This window comes from Neoarius graeffei, chromosome 10 (genome assembly GCF_027579695.1).
Source record: "Neoarius graeffei isolate fNeoGra1 chromosome 10, fNeoGra1.pri, whole genome shotgun sequence".
Taxonomy (NCBI): domain Eukaryota; kingdom Metazoa; phylum Chordata; class Actinopteri; order Siluriformes; family Ariidae; genus Neoarius; species Neoarius graeffei.
In genome coordinates, this window is record NC_083578.1 from 65406504 (window position 1) to 65429579 (window position 23076).

Sequence of the window (23076 nt, forward strand, 5' to 3'; positions counted from 1 at the left end):
GATACGCGGATATGCTGTGCTGAGCTCTAGCTGGCGTCGTCATTGGACAACGTCACTGTGACATCCACCTTCCTGATTCGCTGGCGTTGGTCATGTGACGCGACTGCTGAAAAACGGCGCAGACTTCCGCCTTGTATCACCTTTCATTAAAGAGTATAAAAGTATGAAAATACTGCAAATACTGATGCAAATACTGCCCATTGTGTAGTTATGATGGTCTTTAGGCTTGCCATCCTTCCACTTGCAAGTGGTAAGTGACTTGCGCACAGCGGCTCAGTCCCGAATCACTGCTCGTGCACTACACTCGCGGGCTCTGTGAGCTGCGCAGGGCCGGAGTGCGCACCCTCCAGAGGGCACTCGCTGTTCAGGGCGGAGTGATTTGGAGCGCAGCCGCTGAGGAGGAAGCGATGAGCCGCACTGACACATTTCAACTTACGTGCCGAATTAGTCATGTGATTAGCGTATCTGTGTATTGGCGTTGCTGTGTGCACGCGAATCGTGTATTGGCGTTGCTGTGTGCACGCTATTCGTTTTTAAAAACGTTAATCTGATGATCCGCTGATACGGTCTAATGTAAACCCCACCATAGACACAGACAACCATTCACACTCACATTCACACCTACGGTCAATTTAGAGCCACCAGTTAACCTAACCTGCATGTCTTTGGACTGTGGGGGAAACCAGAGCACCCGGAGGAAACCCACGCGGACACGGGGAGAACATGCAAACTCCGCACAGAAAGGCCCCCATCAGTCACTGGGCTTGAACCCAGAATCTTCTTGCTGTGAGGCGACAGTGCTAACCACTACACCACCGTGCCGCCCTATTCATTCCTACATTCCTCATAAGTAACAGATTTATTGTGGTTAGGGTTTTGGTGGATCCTTAGTCTGTCCCCGTAACACTGAGCATGAGGCAGGATTGCTCATGCCAGAATGGGGCATCAGTCCCTTGCAAGACACCACACACACACACACACACACACACACACACACACACACACACACATTTACACCTAGGGACAATTTTACCTGCATTTTTAGTAGGTCGGAAATACCCCATGCAGACACAGGAAGCACAATGTATTAGAATAATCCATGATAAAAATTTAATGTATGTTTATGCCATTGATTATGGCATGATTATGTGTCAAGCAGCTTTATAATCTCCATCATTAAATAAAGTGTTATCTACCACAACATCTGTTCGCACTTGATTATAAATTAGCACTTACTTTTTTGTGTACTGAACTCTACATACTATATATTCTACACAGTGCTATAGGTATTCAGTTAGATGATACAAATCAATATTTGAGGTGACAAAGGCAGAGATGATTGAATTTCATCAATTTTACTTGACCGTTATCATTAATCATCACAGCCTGGCTCATTAAAAAGAGCTGTCAGTTTAGCTGAACTAATCAACATTTTAAAAGCTGGGCTTAATGGAGGAAAGGTGGCTTTTTTGCTGAATTTGGTGTGTTTGAGTCCTTCTTCTCATATCTCAGTAACTGCATTACATCAGACACTTTTTCATGTCTTATCTGCCTGAATTAAAAGTGGCAGGACGGCCACTAAAGGAAAGATGAGCTGCACAATTTGGGTAACCTTCAGAATTCATTAGATTTCCACTGTTTGTCAAAGGCTTCTCCTCTTTTGATGCAATTTACATATTTATCAGAGCCAATCCTAATATGACGTCTTGAATTTTTTATTTCTCGGCTGCAGGAGGTAATGTCGAGATTCTCGGTTGGGAAATGTGCTGAGCTGGCTGTCTTCGCCAAGGGTGTGGACATAAATCTTGTCTTCTTTCACCCTCTCTCTCTCACTCTCACTCTCACTCTCTCCTTCTCCCTTCATGTCTCTCTGTTGGTTTTTAATTTCTCTCCTAATGGAAACAGGGAGCTCCTTATCTGAGCAGGAGTAACTGGTTTGTTGACATCTCCTATGATATGGCGCTGCATTGGCCTCTCTGCAGAGTCATCTGCTAGCAAGGATTCCGAGGTCCATCACTCCTTTAGCACCAATAAAGAGGGCGATATATGGAGCGAAGGCAGTTAGGAGTCCCTTCAGAGGAGTCGGTTCATGACCACTGTTTAATGGCCTAATTGGGAGTATGTGTCTTCTACACAGCATAGCAGAACACAGCATCCAAGTAGCATTTCATAACTCAAACCACACCATTTTCAGCTTTAGCTCAATTTTTTTTAGCCGAGGTCCTTCAAAATCTTGCAGGGGAAGACAGCGAGAGAGGAAGTGTGGGAGAGGGGGATTGGATGGGGAAGAATCCATACATTAAGGCATCACGTTGTCTGTCGGATGCTAAAGCAAAACAGAGTGTAACAAAACCACTGAAGCAGCAAAAAAAAAAAAAAAAAACTCAGCTGGCAGCTCAAGCACATTTGTCTTGTTTTATAAGAGCTCTTTCTTCCCCTTGACCAGGCAGAAGGAGGTAAATGGTGAGATGCGTGTGGTGCTAGGGCCCCCTGCTGATATCCAGCACCATCTGCAGGCCACACAATGCCAGTTCAGTCAGGTGAGGTGTGTGACACCGGGAAAGCTGTACTCTGACCACCACCTATAGATGGAGAAGTAGAATGAGACAGGCCTAGCGTGCAAATCTTAGCAGCATTAGAAGATAAATTGCACTTTACTATACTATAACTATTACACAGGCTTGAGTGAATTAATATTCAGCAGATCTAGTAGGACTATAGGACTCTAGTAGGAATAGTATGAGGGAGCTCAAGGCAAAATTTTGAAAGTGGTTCATTTTATAACACACACACACACACACACACACACACACACACACACACACACACACACACACACACACACACACACACAATGCAAGGTTGAGTCCATCACTGCTTTGTTTCAGTTTAAGTACGTAGTTCTTGCCTCCAGCACCTTCACAGCTATCATTTCATTGTTTTACATCCGCTCCTGGCATGTCCCAGTGGGCTGGGGCCAAGGTGTAATTTAGAACTGATGGAATTTCACAGGCAAGTGAGCGGTAGGGCCTGGGAAAAAAAAAAAAAAGCAAGCTTTTGCGTTCATGGCAAATGGGCTGGGCCTCTCCACCGAGACTCCTGAATGGCAAAGCCATTCATCTCAGTGAAGGGCAGAGAGAGCCGGGAAGTGGGCTCTGCTTTCATTTTCCTTTAAAAATGGAATAATGGTTTATATTTACGACTTCGGTGTCAATGACACACTCTCAGGTTTTTTCTAGGTGAGGACAAAGCAGAGCTGGGGCGTGTGTGTTGCTAAATAGGGTTTGCTACTGCTGAGCACACACTTGGTTGAGATCAATAAGATATTAAGCTTGTGTACATAGCAATGAGCTGCATAATCACTGAAGCAATTTAGGACATGAAAAAGAGGAAGGAGTACCCAAAGAATATGGCGGACATGATAAATTATTGACCTGCTATTTGATTTAAAACAGTGCAGTGAGTGTTTTTTTTTTAATTAGTGTGCCTATATGGAAAGAAACATGTGCCTGTGTGTGTGTGTGTGTGTGTGTGTGTGTGTGTGTGTGTGATTTAAATAACACATAATCAGCAATTAACCACAGTTTGGCTGGATCTCAGTGGCACAAAAGTGTGACATAGTGTCATAGTGACAGCAAAGCCAACAATTATCCCATATCTCATGAGATCAGATCCTTAGCCCCTGAGGACCCCAGTCCCGTTCCCCAAAACACTGCTGGCATAATGGAGTAGGCCACATTTGTTTTTACAGTTCCTGATATATGTGTACATTATTCAGGAAGCCTGTTGAATAATACATATTGATATTTTACTTTCATTCATACTCAGGTTGACCGCTGACACTGTCATGGCATCGGTCACAACATCTTGTGAGTGTGCGTATGGGGGTGCATGGGGCATGTATGTGTTTTGAAGTGAATGTCAGAGTCTATGGAAGTGTATGGAAAATGTGTGTGGAAGGCATGGAACTTTCTTTCACATTCTTCACACTGGCCCGAGACACATCTACACACACACACACACACACACACACACACACACACACACACACACACACACACACACACACACACACACACACACAGTGCCTTCTTTCTAGAGTTGTGCAGCAAACTCTGCAGACTAGAATATTATTCCTGCCTCAAATGTAATCATCCATACTGAATAGCAGACAAAGAGTTCGGGATGTAGTTTAGCATGTCTGCCGATATGATAAAGCTTTCCTCTGCAGCTCCTTGTGTGTGTGCAGGCATGCGGGAGTGTGTGTGTGAGCATAACTATTGTGTTATTTGCCATTGGTCATTATAGCATTCTCCCGTTTGCATTGGAAGCGAGGGATTTTTTTTAGAGGTTTTGTGCTTTCCCCAGCCCGTCCTATAGCTGATAAGCACATGATTGTGACTGATGCACGAATCCCTGAGTTTGTAACAATGAAATCGTGACGCACCAGGTAGAAAAATGAGCTCACCTCACCATGGGCGGAATCATATCAGCATTTTAAAAAGGTCTTTGTGTTGAGCATCTGCTCCCTACTGCTTTATTAGGCTGAATAGTGTTCCACGCAGGATGTACACCAAGCCCCTTTTGCAAAGGTACCTGGTTCATTTTATGCATTAAAATTCATATATAAAACAGGCAAGGTGAGGATAGGGATACAAAAATGCATGAACGGCATATCAGGGAGTAAAAATCTCTGGCCCATTACTGCATCCAGGGGGCGAGGGCCACCAGTAATTTAATTTAAGCCATCAAAGAAGTGTCTTGTCCTTGGCTTGACAGGGACACCGGATCACCATGCAGTCTCTTTCTTCTTGTCTATTTCAATCTCTCTCTGTCAAATCATCTCAAACACAGATCTGTGCACCAGAAAGATTCTAACAAACCTAACTAACTTATTTATTATAGAACACTAGTGTATTACCGATTAGGCTGGGTGTGAGCAAGTTTTTCTTGTTTGCTCACAGTTGCTCTCATTTTCATGGTCAAAAATATATACACCTGCACTGATGAGGATGGAGTAGTGCAACTAAGTGGTAACATTCAAAATCTGCTGCTGCAATGATAATTTTAAGTCCACTTTTAACTTCAAAATCTTCCAAGAGCCCCTTTAACACAAACATAAGGCCAAAGCAGCATTTTCTGTCCTTATAACCCAGTTTTAGGGATGCGCTCTATTTTATGTCATGCCATTACTCTACCAATGGACTGAATTATTTTGTTTTAACAAATAAGAGCAAACTCAACTATAGTGATAGAGAAAATCCTATATTTAGACAAATTAATAAAAAATAAAAACTAGACAGATACTCGATAGAGTGAATACCTCCACCAAGCCACATATCAACATCAAAATCAAATCACTTGATCCTCGGATAATACTGAAGCTGTACACCAAATTTTATCCAAATCTGTTCACTACTTTTTAAGTTATGCTGGGAACAGACAAAAAAAAATCCTGGATCCACATACATTTCCAGATCTACATCACAATCACAATGGAATTGGAATTTTTTTTAAATAAATTTTTAATATTTTATATTACTATCACTATTCAATTTGCTATGTTATGAGCCTGACATCATGGTGCCAGGCTCTTAACATGTGATCATTCTAAATATTCTTCTTATATTGTAAGAGCATTGAGAGTTTATGTAATGTGCTTTAAGAATAAAATTATTATTATTATTATTATTATTATTATTGTTGTTGTTGTTGTTGGCCCACCTTTCCTCACAATTTCATCAACATCCATTCACTAATTCTGAGTTCCGTTGGGAAAAGGCAAACAAACAAACAAACAGAGGCGAAGGCATAACCTCCTCCAACAAAGTTGGCGGAGCTAAAAAAAAAAATCTAACAAAACGAATCAAATGCCTGACTCACCAAATCCATTGCCTTCGTAGAGACAACAAATTAGCCAGTATAAACACTATGCTTTAGGCATGCTCACATATAAGTGAAAGAAATGTCTGTAATTCAGTAACTTCAGGTTTCTAAACATGACCCAACTTGGGTTCTGTACAATCACTTGCATTTATGTCAGTTATTTAGCTAAGCGCAGCTCTCTGGATCAGGGAGAGCTGAAGAAGTCAGGTTTTTGGTTTTTTTTTTTAATCTCACTGACAATTTCTGGTCTGATTAGTGAAGTAACATGACTTGTTAAAAAAATGTTCATGATGAAAACAGAATGTTTAACAAAAACTTAATAGAGATCTCTGAGTTTATTCCTCATGCTTTACATTAAAAACAGCGATGTTTAGTGTAGAGGTGTGCATTGGGACAAAAAAATAATAGGCGCAAGCAGTTTTTACTTTCATACAGAAACAAATTTGTTATAAAATATTGTGGGAAAGTGCAATCATTAAAAAATCAGTGGGAATAAACATACATTGTCATATATACACACCTCTGTTTCAGAGAGCCCATGCTGCTCATCTAAACTGGCAACTGGTTATATTATTATAACTAGTTATGGCTATATTATTATTATTATTATTATTATCCATAAACTAATCACTATGGATAAGCATTTAAAGGTAACTGTTATCACCATTCAGTCATATTATTTGTTTATCCAGAGCTTTGTAATTAAGGAATACTCTGCAGCTGGACCCTTATAAATGTAACATGCCACAATAAGAAATAATGACAGTTGTCGGAATTTCTGAATGAAATGAGGAAAAAAATGTTGTATAAAAAGATGTACACTGTTTATATTGCTTTAGTTTTGTCTGCATTAGTCAGTATCCAGGCATACTGACTCTCCTGGTTCATGACTGCAATGTGTGAAGATATAGTCTGCCTTAAGGGATAGACATATGGTTCTTACTACAGACATACCTGCTGAGACTAAACTTTTGCGTGTGTGTGTGTGTGTGTGTGTTTTGCAGCTAACCTGAGCCCAGAGCAAGAGAAACGTGTGGTTTTCCTCACAGCACGTGTTCACCCAGGAGAATCACCTGCTTCTTTCATCTGCCAGGGTAAGACCCTTGTCTCCTGGCCAACAGACACCACACACACACACACACACACACATATAGCTGACTATCATTTTCAGGCTGGGCTCTTTAATCTATGGATCTGGGTCTCATGAGGGTCAGGAACGGGACGGTTCGATGGGGAAAGGCTGAGGAGATTCAGGGAAAATCTGAGACAGAGTGACCTTTAGCGGCCACTGAAATGTTCAGATACAAATAAATAAAATAATATCACACAGACACACGCATCCATGTTTGTCCTGCTAACCTCATGAGGACCTTCCACTGACATAATTATTAATGCAGCTAATTAATACGACACTTTCACCGCAATCTAAATCTAACCTTAAGCTTTGTAACCAACAGGAAACTCTCTGGCTATTTATTTATTTATAATACGAGCTTCACGTTTCCTCATGAGGACCAGCAAATTTCCCAACAACGTCAAAAAAGTCAGATATTCCTGTCCTTTTTGGGGCATTTGGTCCCCAGCAAGATATAAACACACACACACACACACACACACACACACACACACACACACACACACACACACACACACACACACTGCCCCGGTCAGTCACTGCATTACACAATCAATCAGAAATCCATGACTAAACTAATGGCTGCAGATTTTCACAATGCAGACTTTCTGGCCTGCTCTTTCCTTACAGTTGTGTAATTACACCCTGTTAAACAGTGCTCTCATAAATACAAAAGAGACAAGTTTTAAAGGCCTGAACATCTCTGGCTTCAGAGGTTTCTGTGTGAGTAATTAGGAAGTTAAGCACTATAGTAATTTAGGAGAGGGCTCACACGGATAACAGTAGTCTGGTCATGATAATGCTTTCAAACCACCTGCCTTGCCACCTCAATGTGACTTACACACACACACACACAGCCACACAGATGTGCATGAATAAATCCAGGAAGTCCGAGCAATTAGACGGAGCACTAGTGTGGCCTCTACAGCTCCCTCTCTTTCTCTCTCTCTGTCTGACTCTCCTCCGTGCCACATTGACTCAATTAAAGAGCTTGTTATGCCTCCATTAGCGGTAATGAGCAGGACAGAATGGGCATGGGGAAGAGGAGAAGCATGGGGTCATTGCTCTTTCCCTCCCTCTTTCTCTCTCTCTTTATCTACCTATCCCTCTCTCTGTGTGTGTCTTTTATTTACCTGTCAATTATTGCCACTCAGCGCAGGGCAAATCAAAACACGAGTGACTGCCACCGCTGACCCCCACCACCCAGCTCCACCCTGCCTCTTTGTCAGCTCTTCGCCTGATCATAAACTGGATTCTTTCTCCATTCTTGTGTTTCACCTAACGTACTTAGTATGACCTCTGGTTCTTTGCTGCTTCACTCCTAACTCTCTCTTTTCGTTTTATTTTTTTAATATCCCTGTGTTTTTAGCTTGCCTTTATTCATTCAGTTCTGTTTGTATTGACTGAAGATGGATATCTCCGATTTCCTCTCTGATTTTATATCGGATCTGTTTAACCTTTTAATCAGCTTTTTGTCTTTTTTCCCCACTGCCATGTATGCCTTTGAAAGTTGAACTATGTGTAGGTGTGAATATATACAGTATTTAGTATTCATTAACTACCCTTGGGTGTGTATGTTTATGTAGGTGTGATCGATTTCCTGGTGAGCCAGCACCCTGTGGCACAAGTCCTGCGTGATCATGTGGTCTTTAAAATCGTTCCCATGCTCAACCCTGATGGTGTGTACCTGGGCAACTACAGGTGAGGATCTATAACCGCAGTCACAATATGATGCAGTTCATGATTCACATTCATATTCGGCATATACATGGGATTCGTTTAATAAGCGCTGATGCAGGGTCACCCTGAATCTCCTGAACTTTCCTACTGCTTTCTGAACTTTGCCACCCAGAACGATCAGCTCAGTGCATGTTCTCTGCATCGACTGCGTTTTTAGAAAGAGAATTAAATGAAGGATTTTGTGTGATTATGTGCTTAGAGGAAAGTTTTTTCTCAATGAACCCAGATCTCAGTGATGGATTGAGAGCTGGAATGTGTCGGTGCTGCAGTGGTGCTAAAGTGTAAGAGTCAGGGTGTATGGGGCAGGAAGCAGTCTAATGCTAATAGATGCATGTGGTGGGGGCTGGAGAGGAACACCTGAGATATATGTATGCAGAGCTGGCACTTTTCTTTATTACTTTCTTTATTACATTTAAGTAAATTTGTATTTTAAGTCCCTTACTATTCATACTTTCGATGGTGTGTGTGTATGCATGTAGGATTAGGCTGTGCTCTTGAAAGTGCTATTTACAGTGATCTAAGAACAGCTTACCTTTCTAAAGCCCTGACATTTTTCATAATAAGACACACTAGGAAGCAGATCCATCATCGTCTATCAACAGCACAGCAAAGCTAGTGAAATGTCCTGTGCTACATGAGCATGCTGCCAACATCCTTAGAAGTGACAGTTATTTAAAGATGATATATCCTAACCTACACCCGAAGTCTGTATCAGGACATTTCTGTGATATCTGGAAGAGCACACCCAGTGCTACACTGGGCTGCAGTCACTTGGTCACTGCGAGTATCCTCTCTACTCTCCATTCCATAATTGCCTTTTACTTTATGGCAGTGGTCACACTGAATACCAATAACCTGCTGTGTACGCCCACAGACCTCGAATAAAGGGCATCACTGGCTGCCATCTGGTGTCAGACAGGCTGCATTGCAGAAGCACAGCAAGAGAGGCAGCGATTTACCCCTCTGAGTTGGTGACGGGGGGCAAGTGGGGCTTAAACATGCTCTAAATGAATAAGAGTTGATGGGGGAAGTAATGGTGCAGGATGAGTGACAGGTGACTCCTTCTCTATTTTGCATACGTTCTCACACTCCACCATACCATTGCTGCCTCAGCGGTATGGCTACATCTGGTGAGAGAGACAGAGAGAGAGAGATCAGATGCGGAGAGGAGCACAGGATCAATCCTTGCTGAGTAGGGGATTAGTGATGTTGTGCAGACTCGGGCATTGACTCCGACTGCCACTCAAAGTCATGGATCCTCTACCTCAGCTCAATAGCACCCACTAAAGCCTTCAGTGGGACATCTGTCTCTGTGTCCCTCCATCTGTCTGCAACTTCTGGAGGAGCAGAGAAGTCATCCATTACTATGGGTCTGTGCCTACCTGTTGAACAGCATAGGGCCTGGTGACAACAAGATAGATCTTTTTGTACTTGTGTGTTTAGGACTTGGATTATTGTTTTTAAACATTATTGTGTCTCTTTTACTTGGTATTCTTCAAGGACTAGTGCTTGGCTCCCTCCTATTCTCACTGTACACCATATTGGGAACCAACAACAGGGTTCTTCATCCCTGCTATGCTGATGATACTGAGTTCTACATTTCCTTTCCTCTGCACTGAAAAAAATAATCGAGTGGTTCAGTAAATATGACCAAAAATCTAATTTTTTTACACAAGAAAGTAAATTATTAGAATTGCTTAAATGGTTTAAGTGCTGAAACTAAATCAATTCATGTTAATATGTGGCTAAAACACAAAGCTTCTGTTTGACTTACTTTACTGGAGTAAATTTACTATTATTTTGCAAGTGCTTGGTAAATTAGAAGAAAAAAAAAGTAATGTTTACTTGAACTGATTGCAGATTAGTGTGGGGAATGGTTTTTGCATATACAGTTGTGGAACTTTAAACTGATTGAATTTAAAGTTCAATCATTATGGAAGGGCTGTTTTCATTAAATTTTGTTTTGCGGTGGCTTTAAAGGAACAGTCCACCGTACTTCCATAATGAAATATGCTCTTATCTGACTTGAGACGAGCTGCTCCGTACCTCTCCGAGCTTTGCACGACCTCCCAGTCAGTCAGACGCAGTCAGACGCGCTGTCACTCCTGTTAGCAATGTAGCTAGGCTCAGTATGGCCAATGGTATTTTTTGGGGCTGTAGTTAGATGCGACCAAACTCTTCCACGTTTTTCCTGTTTACATAGGTTTATATGACCAGTGATATGAAACCAGTTCAGTTACACAAATTGAAACGTAGCGATTTTCTATGCTATGGAAAGTCCGCACTATAATGACAGGCGTACTAACACCTTCTGCGCGCTTCGGCAGCGCATTGATATCTGAGCTCCGTATCAATGCGCTGTCGAAGCGCGCAGAAGGTGTTAGTACGCCTGTCATTATAGTGCGGACTTTCCATAGCATAGAAAATCGCCACGTTTCAATTTGTGTAACTGAACTGGTTTCATATCACTGGTCATATAAACCTATGTAAACAGGAAAAACGTGGAAGAGTTTGGTCGCATCTAACTACAGCCCCAAAAAATACCATTGGCCATACTGAGCCTAGCTACATTGCTAACAGGAGTGACAGCGCGTCTGACTGCGTCTGACTGACTGGGAGGTCGCGCAAAGCTCGGACAGGTTTGGAGCAGCTCGTCTCAATTCAGATAAGAGCATATTTCATTATGGAAATACGGTGGACTGTTCCTTTAAGGCTGAAGGCTATTGTATTATAAAATGCTTTGGAAGATCAAGTGTTTCTGTAAATTTTTCTTGGTCCAGCCTCTTTGTGTTTCTCAGTCAGGTGTATGGTTCGTGTGTGTGCATGTAAGCGAATTAAGTAATCATGTTGGGTTCTGCAAGTTCAGTCTTTATGAAGGCTGATGTAAGTCTGTTTAGCCATTGGAGAGCTATAATCCCAATTCCAAAAAAGTTGGGACACTGTGTAAAACATAAATAAAAACAGAATGCGAAGATTTGCAAATCTTGGAAACCCCATGTTTCATTCAAAATAGTACAAAGACAACATATCAAAGGGCGGCATGGTGGTGTAGTGGTTAGCGCTGTCGCCTCACAGCAAGAAGGTCTGGGTTCGAGCCCCGTGGCCGGCGAGGGCCTTTCTGTGCGGAGTTTGCATGTTCTCCCCGTGTCCGCGTGGGTTTCCTCCGGGTGCTCCGGTTTCCCCCACAGTCCAAAGACATGCAGGTTAGGTTAACTGGTGACTCTAAATTGACCGTAGGTGTGAATGTGAGTGTGAATGGTTGTCTGTGTCTATGTGTCAGCCCTGTGATGACCTGGCGACTTGTCCAGGGTGTACCCCGCCTTTCGCCCGTAGTCAGCTGGGATAGGCTCCAGCTTGCCTGCGACCCTGTAGAACAGGATAAAGCGGCTAGAGATAATGAGATGAGATGAGACAACATATCAAATGTTGAAACTGAGAAATGTTATTGTTTTTTTTGAAAAATATATGCTCATTTTGAATTTGATGTCAGCAACACGTTTCAGAAAAGTTGGGACAGGGGCAACAAAAGACTGAAAAAATTGTAATGCTAAAAAAAATTAATTTGGTTAAAGGTCAGTAACATGACTGGGTATAAAAAGAGCATCCCAGAGAGGCGGAGTCTCTCAGAATTAAAGATGGGGATGGGCTCACTGCTCTGTGAAAGACTGTGTGGGCAAACAGTGCACCAATTTAAAAATAACGTTCCTCGATGTAAAGTTGCAAAGAATTTGGGGATCACATCATCTATGGTACACAATATCATTAAAAAATTCAGAGAATCTGGAGAAATCTCTGTATGCAAGAGACAAGGCTGAAAACTGACACTGGATGCCTGTGATCTTCAGGCCCTCAGGCGACACTGCATTAAAAACAGACACGTGTCTGTAGTGGAAATCACTGTATGGACTCAGGAACACTTCAGAAAACCATTGTCTCTGAAAACAGTTCATTACTGCATCCACAAATGCAAGTTAAAACCAGATATCAATAATATCCAGGGTTAGGAGACAAAGGAGACCCTGAACTGTTGAGCAACTGAAATTGTATATCAGGCAAGAATGGGACAACATTTCTCTTTCAGAAGTACAGCAACCGGTCTCAGTTCCCAAACGTTTAAAAAGTGTTGTTAAAAATAGAGCTGATGCAACACAGTGGTAAACATGCTCCTCTCCCAACTTTTTTGAAATGTGTTGCTGACATCAAATTCAAAATGAGCATATATTTTTCAAAAGACAACAAAATTTCTCAGTTTCAACATTTGATACGTTGTCGTTGTACTATTTTCAATGAACTATAGGGTTTCCACGATTTGCAAATTTTTGCATTCTGTTTTTATTTACAGTTTACACAGCATCCCAACTTTTTTGGAACTGGGGTTGTATTTCTGGTTGAAGTTGTACTGATGATGAATGATATGAAAAATTGGACATTTTCAAATGGGAACCAGAAATAGCGTTTAGAAGATGTGTATTTTTTACAGTTTTGAAATTTACTAATAGTAAAAGAAAGCATATAGTTAATAGTTTATGCAATCCTTGGTGCCATGTAAACCTTACTTAACGATATGCTTAGTTCAAAAGTGCTCAAATTTACATGTGAAATTGTTGCCACGCTTGAGTAAATCTTACTCCAACATTATTTTTCAGTGTATCAACTGTCTCATTGTCAGAACAGATGTATATCAGCCTGGATGAATGATTACAAAGAAAAACAGACACAGCTTCTCATTATCCTGGGGAGTTCCTCAGTCAATAAATAATCACCATCAAACTAGCGTCATTGTTTCTACAAATCAAAAACCAAATTTCTTTTACTTACATTGCCCAGTCTTGCAGGTTTACTCTGTATAATATTAGAATAATCAGACTGTCTTGTCAGAATGTGAAACACAACTCTCCATCATCTGACAGCTTAACTACTGTACAACTCTATCTTGGCCATTTTGCACTTTAAACCACATAGGATGACCTGAAAGGTGGCATGGCATCTGGTCTCTAATCAAACAAAGTGTGAACATTGTGCCCCTCTGCACCTCATGACAGTGACTTCTTGTAGCTGTTTGCATCAAGTGATCAAGTGATGCATAATATTGACCTATAGAGTAACCAGAGTAAATTGTCAGGGCCTAAATGTCTATAATTGTGATACTGCTGAGGAGCAGATTGACCAACTTTCTTCACTCAGCAGTTTCATCAGTCTGGAAGATGCAGCTCATCTACAAACACCGAAACACTGAGGCAAAAATCTCTTGAGCATGTAAATGTGTTTATGTCGACCAAGATGTGTTCTTTTCTAGGTATATAATTATCTTTTAATGTAAACAAATGTACCATATGGTTACTCAACTGTATATCGTAATGATTTATCATCCTATCTGGTGTCACCCTAAGAGGATGTTTTCCCTTTTGAGTCCACTCAAGGTTTCTTCCTCGTGTCATCTCAGGGAGAATTTACTTGTCACTGTTTCCTCTGACGTGCTAATTAGGGCTTGAAATCTGCATCCAGATTTCTGCAAAGCTGCTTTGTGACAGTGTCTACTATTAAAAGTTCTATACAGATAAAATTGAATAGAGCTCAAATTAATGTCATTGATATTTGTGTGTATTGTTCAGTGTCATGACTATGTTTGTGGCTAGAACACAATCCAACTATTGTGCTTAAATGCTGCTCCTTCTATTATTCCTAAATGACCTTGCACTTGCTTCTGGTGAGTTGGATACTGAGCGCTGCAGCCAGTGTATCGTTGTTGAGTCCTCTTTGTTGAGGTAGACAGCCATGTTAGAAAATAGTGCTTAGAGAGGCAATTGGAGCAGATGATCTCAGGCAGGCAATGTAGAACTTTGTTTGCAGCGGTTTAGTTGTTTGTTTACTCACCTTGTTTACTTGCTTCTTCGTGCAGGTGCTCTCTGATGGGTTTTGACCTGAACCGCCATTGGCAGGACCCATCCCAGTGGGCTCATCCCACTCTGCATGCTGTCAAACAACTCATCATCCAAATGAACCAAGATCCTGTAAGTCACAGCTCATGCACAAACACATATACATACAGTGGGGTCCAAAGTCTGAGACCTTGAGTGAATTTTGCTTTTTTTTTTTTCTAATTTAATACAATTTTCATTCCAAATGATATTATTGAAAACAATGTAAATTAATCTTTGAAATATCTTTGAAATAAATCGTTTTTACTATTTGGTACATTCCATGTTTGCTTTAATGACAGTGTGCACTCGAACTGGCATGGACTCCACAAATTTGTACAAAACCTCAAGATACATGTTATATCAAATCCATTGGAGTGTCATCTAAACACATGCTTCAGTATAAGAGATTAGGCATGAGGACAATCTGACCTTTTGTACAAAGTAGTTAACTTGGTCAATATCACATTTGCTTACATGTAAACATTTACAATTTAAGCTCATATTTACATTTCTAGGGACCTACAAATAGTGCAGAATCTAGAGTATTAAATATTCAAGATATTGAACATTTATTTTTCTTTGTTTAAAATATTTTGATGTTCTAAGCCCTTCTGTTTATTTGTAATTTTAAATGAAAATGAAATCCCAGATTTTCAATGTGGACCCCACGGTACATATATGCATGCACACAATTGGATCGATCTCTTTTTACCAAGCATTCGTAATGTTTTGGCATGACTCATATGACCCTGGCAAATATCACGTTTATCAAATACATTTCCATACAACTAGGAGTGCATACTTCTGCCAAGCCACATATTATGAACATCAAACTCAAATCTCTTGAACCTAGGGTAATGGTAAAGCTGTACACCAAATTTCATCAAACTCTGTTCACTACATTTTGAGTTATGTTGGGAAAAGACAAAAAAATCCTGGATCCACCTACATATCTGGATTTGCATCAGTGTTGCAGTCGAGTCAATAAACCTTGAGTCTGAGTCTAGTCTCAAGTCCCCAGTGTTCAAGTCCGAGTCAGGTCCAAGTCATTAAAGAAAATTTTGAGTTGAGTCCACTATTGATCCGGATTGAGTCCGAGAACAAGACTCCAACCACACCGTTTGACACTGGCTGGTGCTGCCTTTATGTGAAACTGTCTCTGCTACTGTGTTGGACTAACGGTACTGCTCGACCGCCCCATTTTACTTAATAGGCTACAGATAAAAAGCTTGTTCATCGCTCAGCAAGCTCTGCTCACTATCAACAGGGCAAATAACATGAGAGAGGGTTAACACTAGCTAGTTCATCGCTCAGCAAGCCCCGCTATCAACAGAGCAATGAACATAGCGTCTCACTTACTCCTCTAGGTGTAGTCTCGCCAAATAATGATTGAAGTTCGAGGTTGTCCCCGTCGTCTCCTCAATAGTTCTTCTACATATGGAACACACAGCAGTGCGTTTTTTCCCACTGCACGAGAAATGTGTATAAGTAAAGTGAACAATCCTAGGGGCTTCTCTCCAGGCATTTTAGCGCCATTAACGTTAGTTTGTTCCTGAACATGACATATGAACTGGTGAATGTGCATTCTCTTGCACGAAATTAGTATAAAAATTAATGTAGATATAAATATAAATATCTTATGCCAAATTATTATGGCATGTTACAAAAAATAAATCTGAGGCCTCGTCTCCAATTTACGAGTCCGAATGCAGTTAATGCACGAGTCTGAGCCCAAGTCCGGGTCATCAGTGCTCAAGTCCAAATCAAATCATGAGTCCTTAAAATTAGGGCACGAGTCAGACTCGAGTACCACAAGCCTGATTTGCATCAAAGCCTAATCAATTGTTCCTTGGCCCATGGCTTACCTTTCCTCAAAATGTCATGAATATTCATTTAAGTTGCACTGGGAATGGGCAAACAAACAAACAAACAAACAAACAAAGGCGAAAACATAACCTCCTCCAACAAAGTTGGCGGAAGTAATAAATGTCTTTACAAGCAATGCATTTCATTTATATCATTTTGAATCAGAGTGCACTATTCAAGGTATTAACAAAAGGGTTGACCTGAATGTGGTGTGTATTCCAAAAGCTTAATTCCTTAATTCAGCATTTAAAACTCTGTATTTGCTCCATGCTCATACAACTAACACTGTGAGAACTTTGACTCAGCATCTTTCTGTCGGTGTATGCATGCGTCTGTTAGGGACGATTTCAAACCTCTCTCGGTCAGGAGCATCTCCCCTTGATTTTCTTCTCTCTGCACGTTTGCACGTTCTTTGTTTGAGTACAGAGCCATCTGTTCTGGCTGGGTGTTAATTATGGCTAGAAAGTGAGTGAGGTGTGTGATTAGTGAAGGTCAGCGGCTGTCCTGGGAATGGCCTGCCCTTTGCTGCTCTTTCACAAACTGATAAGAGCAGGATTGTCGGTGAGCGGAACGAGGCCACGCAACGGGCCTTAACCTTTTCCCTCAGCGCTGACACACTGATCGATGGGATCCTTCATAGTAGAGTGAGCTGTCCATGTTCCTCACACCCTGCATACACACATATACACGCACAAACCTATTTTCACTTCCCCATACACACAAGTATCCTCTCATCCAGACTCATCCACAACTCACTTGCCCTTCATGTATATTTACAGAAATAAACATGAGGCCACGAGGGAGCTTTTTATATATGGAGAGTAATTAATAAAGCTTTCAAAGGTGTGTCTATATTCAGAAAGTGAACATGGAGAGCAAATAAACAGAGCTAACTTATCTCTAACTGTAGAAGATAGTGTGTAGCAGTAAGAGGTTTACAGGGTGTGGCCTTTGGCGATGATGTCTGAAGGAGGCCAGCTTGCAGATTCTTTATAGAGAGATGTATTTGATTACTGTCAGTTCTAGGTTACACACACATTTATTCAACCTGGTTCTTATCTACCACAGTAAGTCTTGGGCTCTTAAGGCCAATTTATGCTGACAACCCAGTCCTCGCAGATAGCGTCGCGGACAGTGTCTGCGTAGCCCCCCCACCTTCGCAGACGCTCTGCGCGCACCTCCCAAAAATTGTGACCACCGCAGAAGCCTCGCAGACAGCGTCGCAGACAAGAGGGCTCTGATTGGTCCACTCTACATCCGCTGTACACGCACTTCCGCTTCCCTACTTTCCCGGTTTGGTTTGTTTCCACGACCGGCATTTTTAAAAACACGAGCGAAGATGGAGCAGCACGAAGAGCGGTTGATCGAGGAAGTGAGGAAGTACGGACATCTATACGACTCCAGTTCTAGTCATTATAAAAAAAAAAGTTCTAGTCATTATAAGTAACCGGAGGATAAACACTCCACTAACCACACCCACCAACTACTCCTAGCGACTTCGCGCCCCCTTGCGTTGTGCCGGTGAATAACATCGCGCACGCCTATTACTCCCCGCTCAACGATAAATTACAACTGTCTGCGAAAAGCTATCTGCGAAAGTCTTGTCGCAAGAGCATGAAGAGGCCTTTACAGGCTAACTCGTAACCACACGCGCACACACACTCTCTTTTGTCACGCTGGCAGTGCCTTTTCCTCTGGTTAATCACATCAGACACAGTATTGTGTTTAAACTCACAAACTTAAGGCCAACATTGTGTCATGTGACAAAAGCATTTGGTCATTGGCTACAGTGTACGTCCTGCTGTCCCACACTGCTACACAAACACAGTCTTATTCAAGCACCAGACTAACACAAATTGAGACAACACAGACAAAGCTAACATGTGTTAGGTTAATACAGATTAACTGCATCAAAGACACTGATTACATACCCCAGCTGTGATTTCATGAAATATACAGTACCAGTCAAAAGTTTGGACACACCACCTTATTCATCCATCCATCCATCCATCCATTATCTGTATCCGCTTGTCCTGTACAGGGTTGCAGGCAAGCTGGAGCCTATCCCAGCTGACTACGGGCGAAAGGCGGGGTACACCCTGGACAAGTCGCCAGGTCATCACAGGGCTGACACATAGACACAGACAACTATTCACACTCACATTCACACCTACGGTCAATTTAGAGTCACCAGTTAACCTAACCTGCATGTCTTTGGACTGTGGGGGAAACCGGAGCACCCGGAGGAAACCCACGCGGACACGGGGAGAACATGCAAACTCCGCACAGAAAGGCCCAAGTCGGCCACGGGGCTCGAACCCGGAACCTTCTTGCAGTGAGGCGGCAGTGCTAACCACTACACCATTGTGCCGCCCTCCACCTAATTCAATGTTTTTCTTTATTTTTATTAATTAAAGGACGCTTCATGTCTTAAAGTAATGATGGCCTGTCATGTCCTTTTACTGTATTTTTATTATTTCCTGTTTACTGTTTGATCTCAAACGCATTAAGAAGGCAAGAAATTACACTCATTAACTTTTGACGAGACACCTGTTAATTGAAAAGCATTCCAGGTGACTACCTCATGAAGCTGGTTATGATAATGCCAATAGTGTGCAAAGCATCATCAAGGTAAACACTGGATACTTTGAAGAATCTAAAATATGAAACATATTTTGGTTTTTTGAAACACTTTTTTCGTTTACCATAAAATTACATATATGTTCCATATGTCATTTCATAGTTTTGATGTCATCAGTGTTGTTTTACAATGTAGAAAATACCGTAGTTAAAATACAGAAAGACCTATGAATGAGTAGGTGTGTCCAAACTTTTGACAGGTACTGTATATATTATACCGTGCTCAGCGTAAATGAGTATACCCCCTTTGAAAAGTAACATCTCATCTCTCATTATCTGTAGCCGCTTTATCCTTCTACAGGGTCGCAGGCAAGCTGGAGCCTATCCCAGCTGACTATGGGCGAAAGGCGGGGTACACCCTGGACAAGTCGCCAGGTCATCACAGGGCTGACACATAGACACAGACAACCATTCACACTCACATTCACACCTACGCTCAATTTAGAGTCACCAGTTAACCTAACCTGCATGTCTTTGGACTGTGGGGGAAACCGGAGCACCCGGAGGAAACCCACGCGGACACGGGGAGAACATGCAAACTCCGCACAGAAAGGCCCTCGCTGGCCACGGGGCTCGAACCCAGGACCTTCTTGCTGTGAGGCGACAGCGCTAACCACTACACCACCGTGCCGCCCTGAAAAGTAACATTTTAAACAATATCTCAATGAACACAAGCAAGTTCCAAAATGTCGACAAGACAAAGTTTAATATAACATCTGTTTAACTTATAACGTGAAAGTAAGGTTAATAATATAAACTTAGATTACACATTTTTCAGTTTTACTCCAAATTAGGGTGGTGCAAAAATGAGTACACCCCCCAGCAAAAACTATTACATCTAGTACTTTGTATGGCCTCCATGATTTTTAATGACAGCACCAAGTCTTCTAGGCATGGAATGAACAAGTTGGCGACATTTTGCAACATCAATCTTTTCCCATTCTTCAACAATGACCTCTTTTAGTGACCGGATGCTGGATGGAGAGTGATGCTCAACTTGTCTCTTCAGAATTCCCCATAGGTGTTCGATTGGGTTCAGATCAGGAGACAAACTTGGCCACTGAATCGCTTTCACCCTGTTCTTCTTCAGAAATCCAACAGTGGCCTTAGATGTGTGTTTAGTCATGTTGGAAAAGTGCATGACAACCAAGGGCACGGAGTGATGGTAGCATCTTCTCTTTCAGTATAGAGCAATACATCTGTGAATTCATGATGCCATCAATGAAATGCAGCTCCCCGACACCAGCAGCACTCATGCAGCCCCACATAAGGACACTGCCACCACCATGTTTCACTGTAGGCACCATGCATTTTTCTTTGTATTACTCACCTTTGCGATGCCATACAGTTTTGAAGCCATCAGTTCCAAAAACATTTATCTTGGTCTCATCACTCCAGAGTATAGAGTCCCAGTAGTCTTCATCTTTGTCAGCATGGGCCCTGGCAAACTCTAGGTGGGCTTTTTTGTGCCTGGGCTTTAGGAGAGGCTTCTTTCGTGGACAGCATCCATGCATGCCATTCCTCTGCAGTGTATACCATATTGTCTTATCTCATTATCTCTAGCTGCTTTATCCTGTTCTACAGGGTCGCAGGCAAGCTGGAGCCTATCCCAGCTGACTACGGGCGAAAGGCGGGGTACACCCTGGACAAGTCGCCAGGTCATCACAGGGCTGACACATAGACACAGACAACCATTCACACTCACATTCACATCTACGGTCAATTTAGAGTCACCAGTTAACCTAACCTGCATGTCTTTGGACTGTGGGGGAAACCGGAGCACCCGGAGGAAACCCACGCGGACACGGGGAGAACATGCAAACTCCGCACAGAAAGGCCTTCATTGGCCACTGGGCTCGAACCCGGACCTTCTTGCTGTGAGGCGACAGCACTAACCACTACACCACCGTGCCACCCCACACCATATTGTGTCACGGGAAATAGTCACCCCAGTTTGGCTTTCTACTTCTTTAGATAACTGCAGTGAACTTGCATGTCGAGTTTCTTCAACCTTTCTCATCAGAAGACGCTCCTGTCGAGGTGTTAACTTCCGTGGACGACCTGGACGTCTCTGTGAGATGGTTGCAGTTCCATCTTTCTTAAATTTTTGTACCACTTTTGCTACAGTATTGTAACTGATAAGTAAAGCTTTGCTGATCTTCTTGTAGCCTTCACCTTTATGGTGTAAAGAAATTATTTTGTTTGGGGAATTCTGAAGAGACAAGTTGAGCATCACTCTCCATCCAGCATCCAGTCACTAAAAGAGGTCATTGTTGAATGGAAAAACATTGATGTTGCAAAATGTCGCCAACTTGTTCATTCCATGCCTAGAAGACTTGGTGCTGTCATTAAAAATCATGGAGGCCATACAAAGTACTAGATGTAGTAGTTTTTGTTGGAGGGGTGTACTCATTTTTGCACCACCCTAATTTGGAGTAAAACTGAAAAAATGTGTAATCTAAGATTAATTCATATAAGTTAATCAGATGTAATATCAAAATTTGTCTTGTCAACATTTTGGAAATTGTTTGTGTTCATTGAGATATTGTTTAAAATGTTACTTTTCAAAGGGGGTGTACTCATTTACGCTGAGCACTGTAGCTAATTATTTATTGGTGTCACTATTTGAGATCCTCCATTAAAACACCAGTTATATAGGTCAGTTTTTGTGATTTATTATGTTTTCATGAAAGGCCATTAAAAACGCTTTCTCATGATGCATACTTCAAGAGATTTGACCAATATAACACTGAGATATGGGCATATTAAATAGTCAGATTTTACTTTTTATGAAAAGTGAGAAATGAAGAAATCTGCTTATAAAGTTTACTGCATAAACTTCTTAGCAATGCATATTATTTATCTATAAGATATTAAAGATTGAGATATTGAGTCTGGAAATAAGATGTTAAAATTAAATTTGGGGCACATATTTATTATGGGCAGCACGGTGGTGTAGTGGTTAGCACTGTCGCCTCACAGCAAGAAGGTCCGGGTTCGAGCCCAGCAGCCAACGAGGGCCTTTCTGTGTGGAGTTTGCATGTTCTCCTCATGTGTGCGTGGGTTTCCTCCAGGTGCTCCGGTTTCCCCCACAGTCCAAAGACATGCAGGTTAGGTTAACTGGTGACTCTAAATTGACTGTAGGTGTGAATGTGAGTGTGAATGGTTGTTTGCCTCTGTGTGTCAGCCCTGCGATGATTTGGCAACTTGTCCAAGGTGTACCCTGCCTTTCGCCCATAGTCAGCTGGGATAGGCTCCAGCTTGCCCATGACCCGACACAGGATAAGCAGTTACAGATAAGGGATGCATGTTTCTTATGGTTTCACAGATGCACACACCAATTTTTTTTCACTGCACCTTTTTAGAAAAATTTTATTAACATATTTACAAAATGTAGATTTTTTTAAAGGATTTTTTTTTTTTGCCTTGTATCCACCGTGTATCCCCCCCCCCAGTCTCCAATTCTAAATTTCCTTGAAAATGTTGTCTGTAATTCATGAATAACAAAAAAAAGACCCCCTATTTCAACCCCTCCACTATGGCCACAGGCATACCCATGATCACGCCCACGTCTGCAGCCACGTGCATGTCCTCGCCCGCATCCATTACCTCTACTATGTCCTTCTTGTCCTTTATATACCTGCACCTAGATCTCTTCATCTTCTGACCCATCTGGAAGCAGCACATCTGGTTTAGGGCATGTTATGTGCTTGTAGGGCTCAGAAACAAAGGCTTGGATGTGTTTGTATAGATACTGTTGCCTAGCTAGTGGACAACCATTACAAAATCAGTCACATGCGTCAAATTTTCAAAATTGATTTATTGATTTCTCATGAAAGGTGATTTAAAAAAAAAGCTTTCCAATGATGCATAGATCAAGAAATTTGA

At 41.8% G+C, this 23076-nt stretch overlaps 1 protein-coding gene across 1 annotated transcript in view; it reads left to right on the top strand.

Moving 5' to 3' along the window:
- The window catches only part of agbl4 (AGBL carboxypeptidase 4), a 690290-nt gene that overhangs the window by 612721 nt on the left and 54493 nt on the right, over positions 1-23076 (top strand). Inside the window, exons 7-9 of the mRNA XM_060932734.1 lie at positions 6891-6980; positions 8608-8722; positions 14661-14772. Of these exons, the coding sequence (XP_060788717.1) occupies positions 6891-6980; positions 8608-8722; positions 14661-14772 (317 nt within the window). The remainder of the gene's footprint in view (positions 1-6890; positions 6981-8607; positions 8723-14660; positions 14773-23076) is intronic.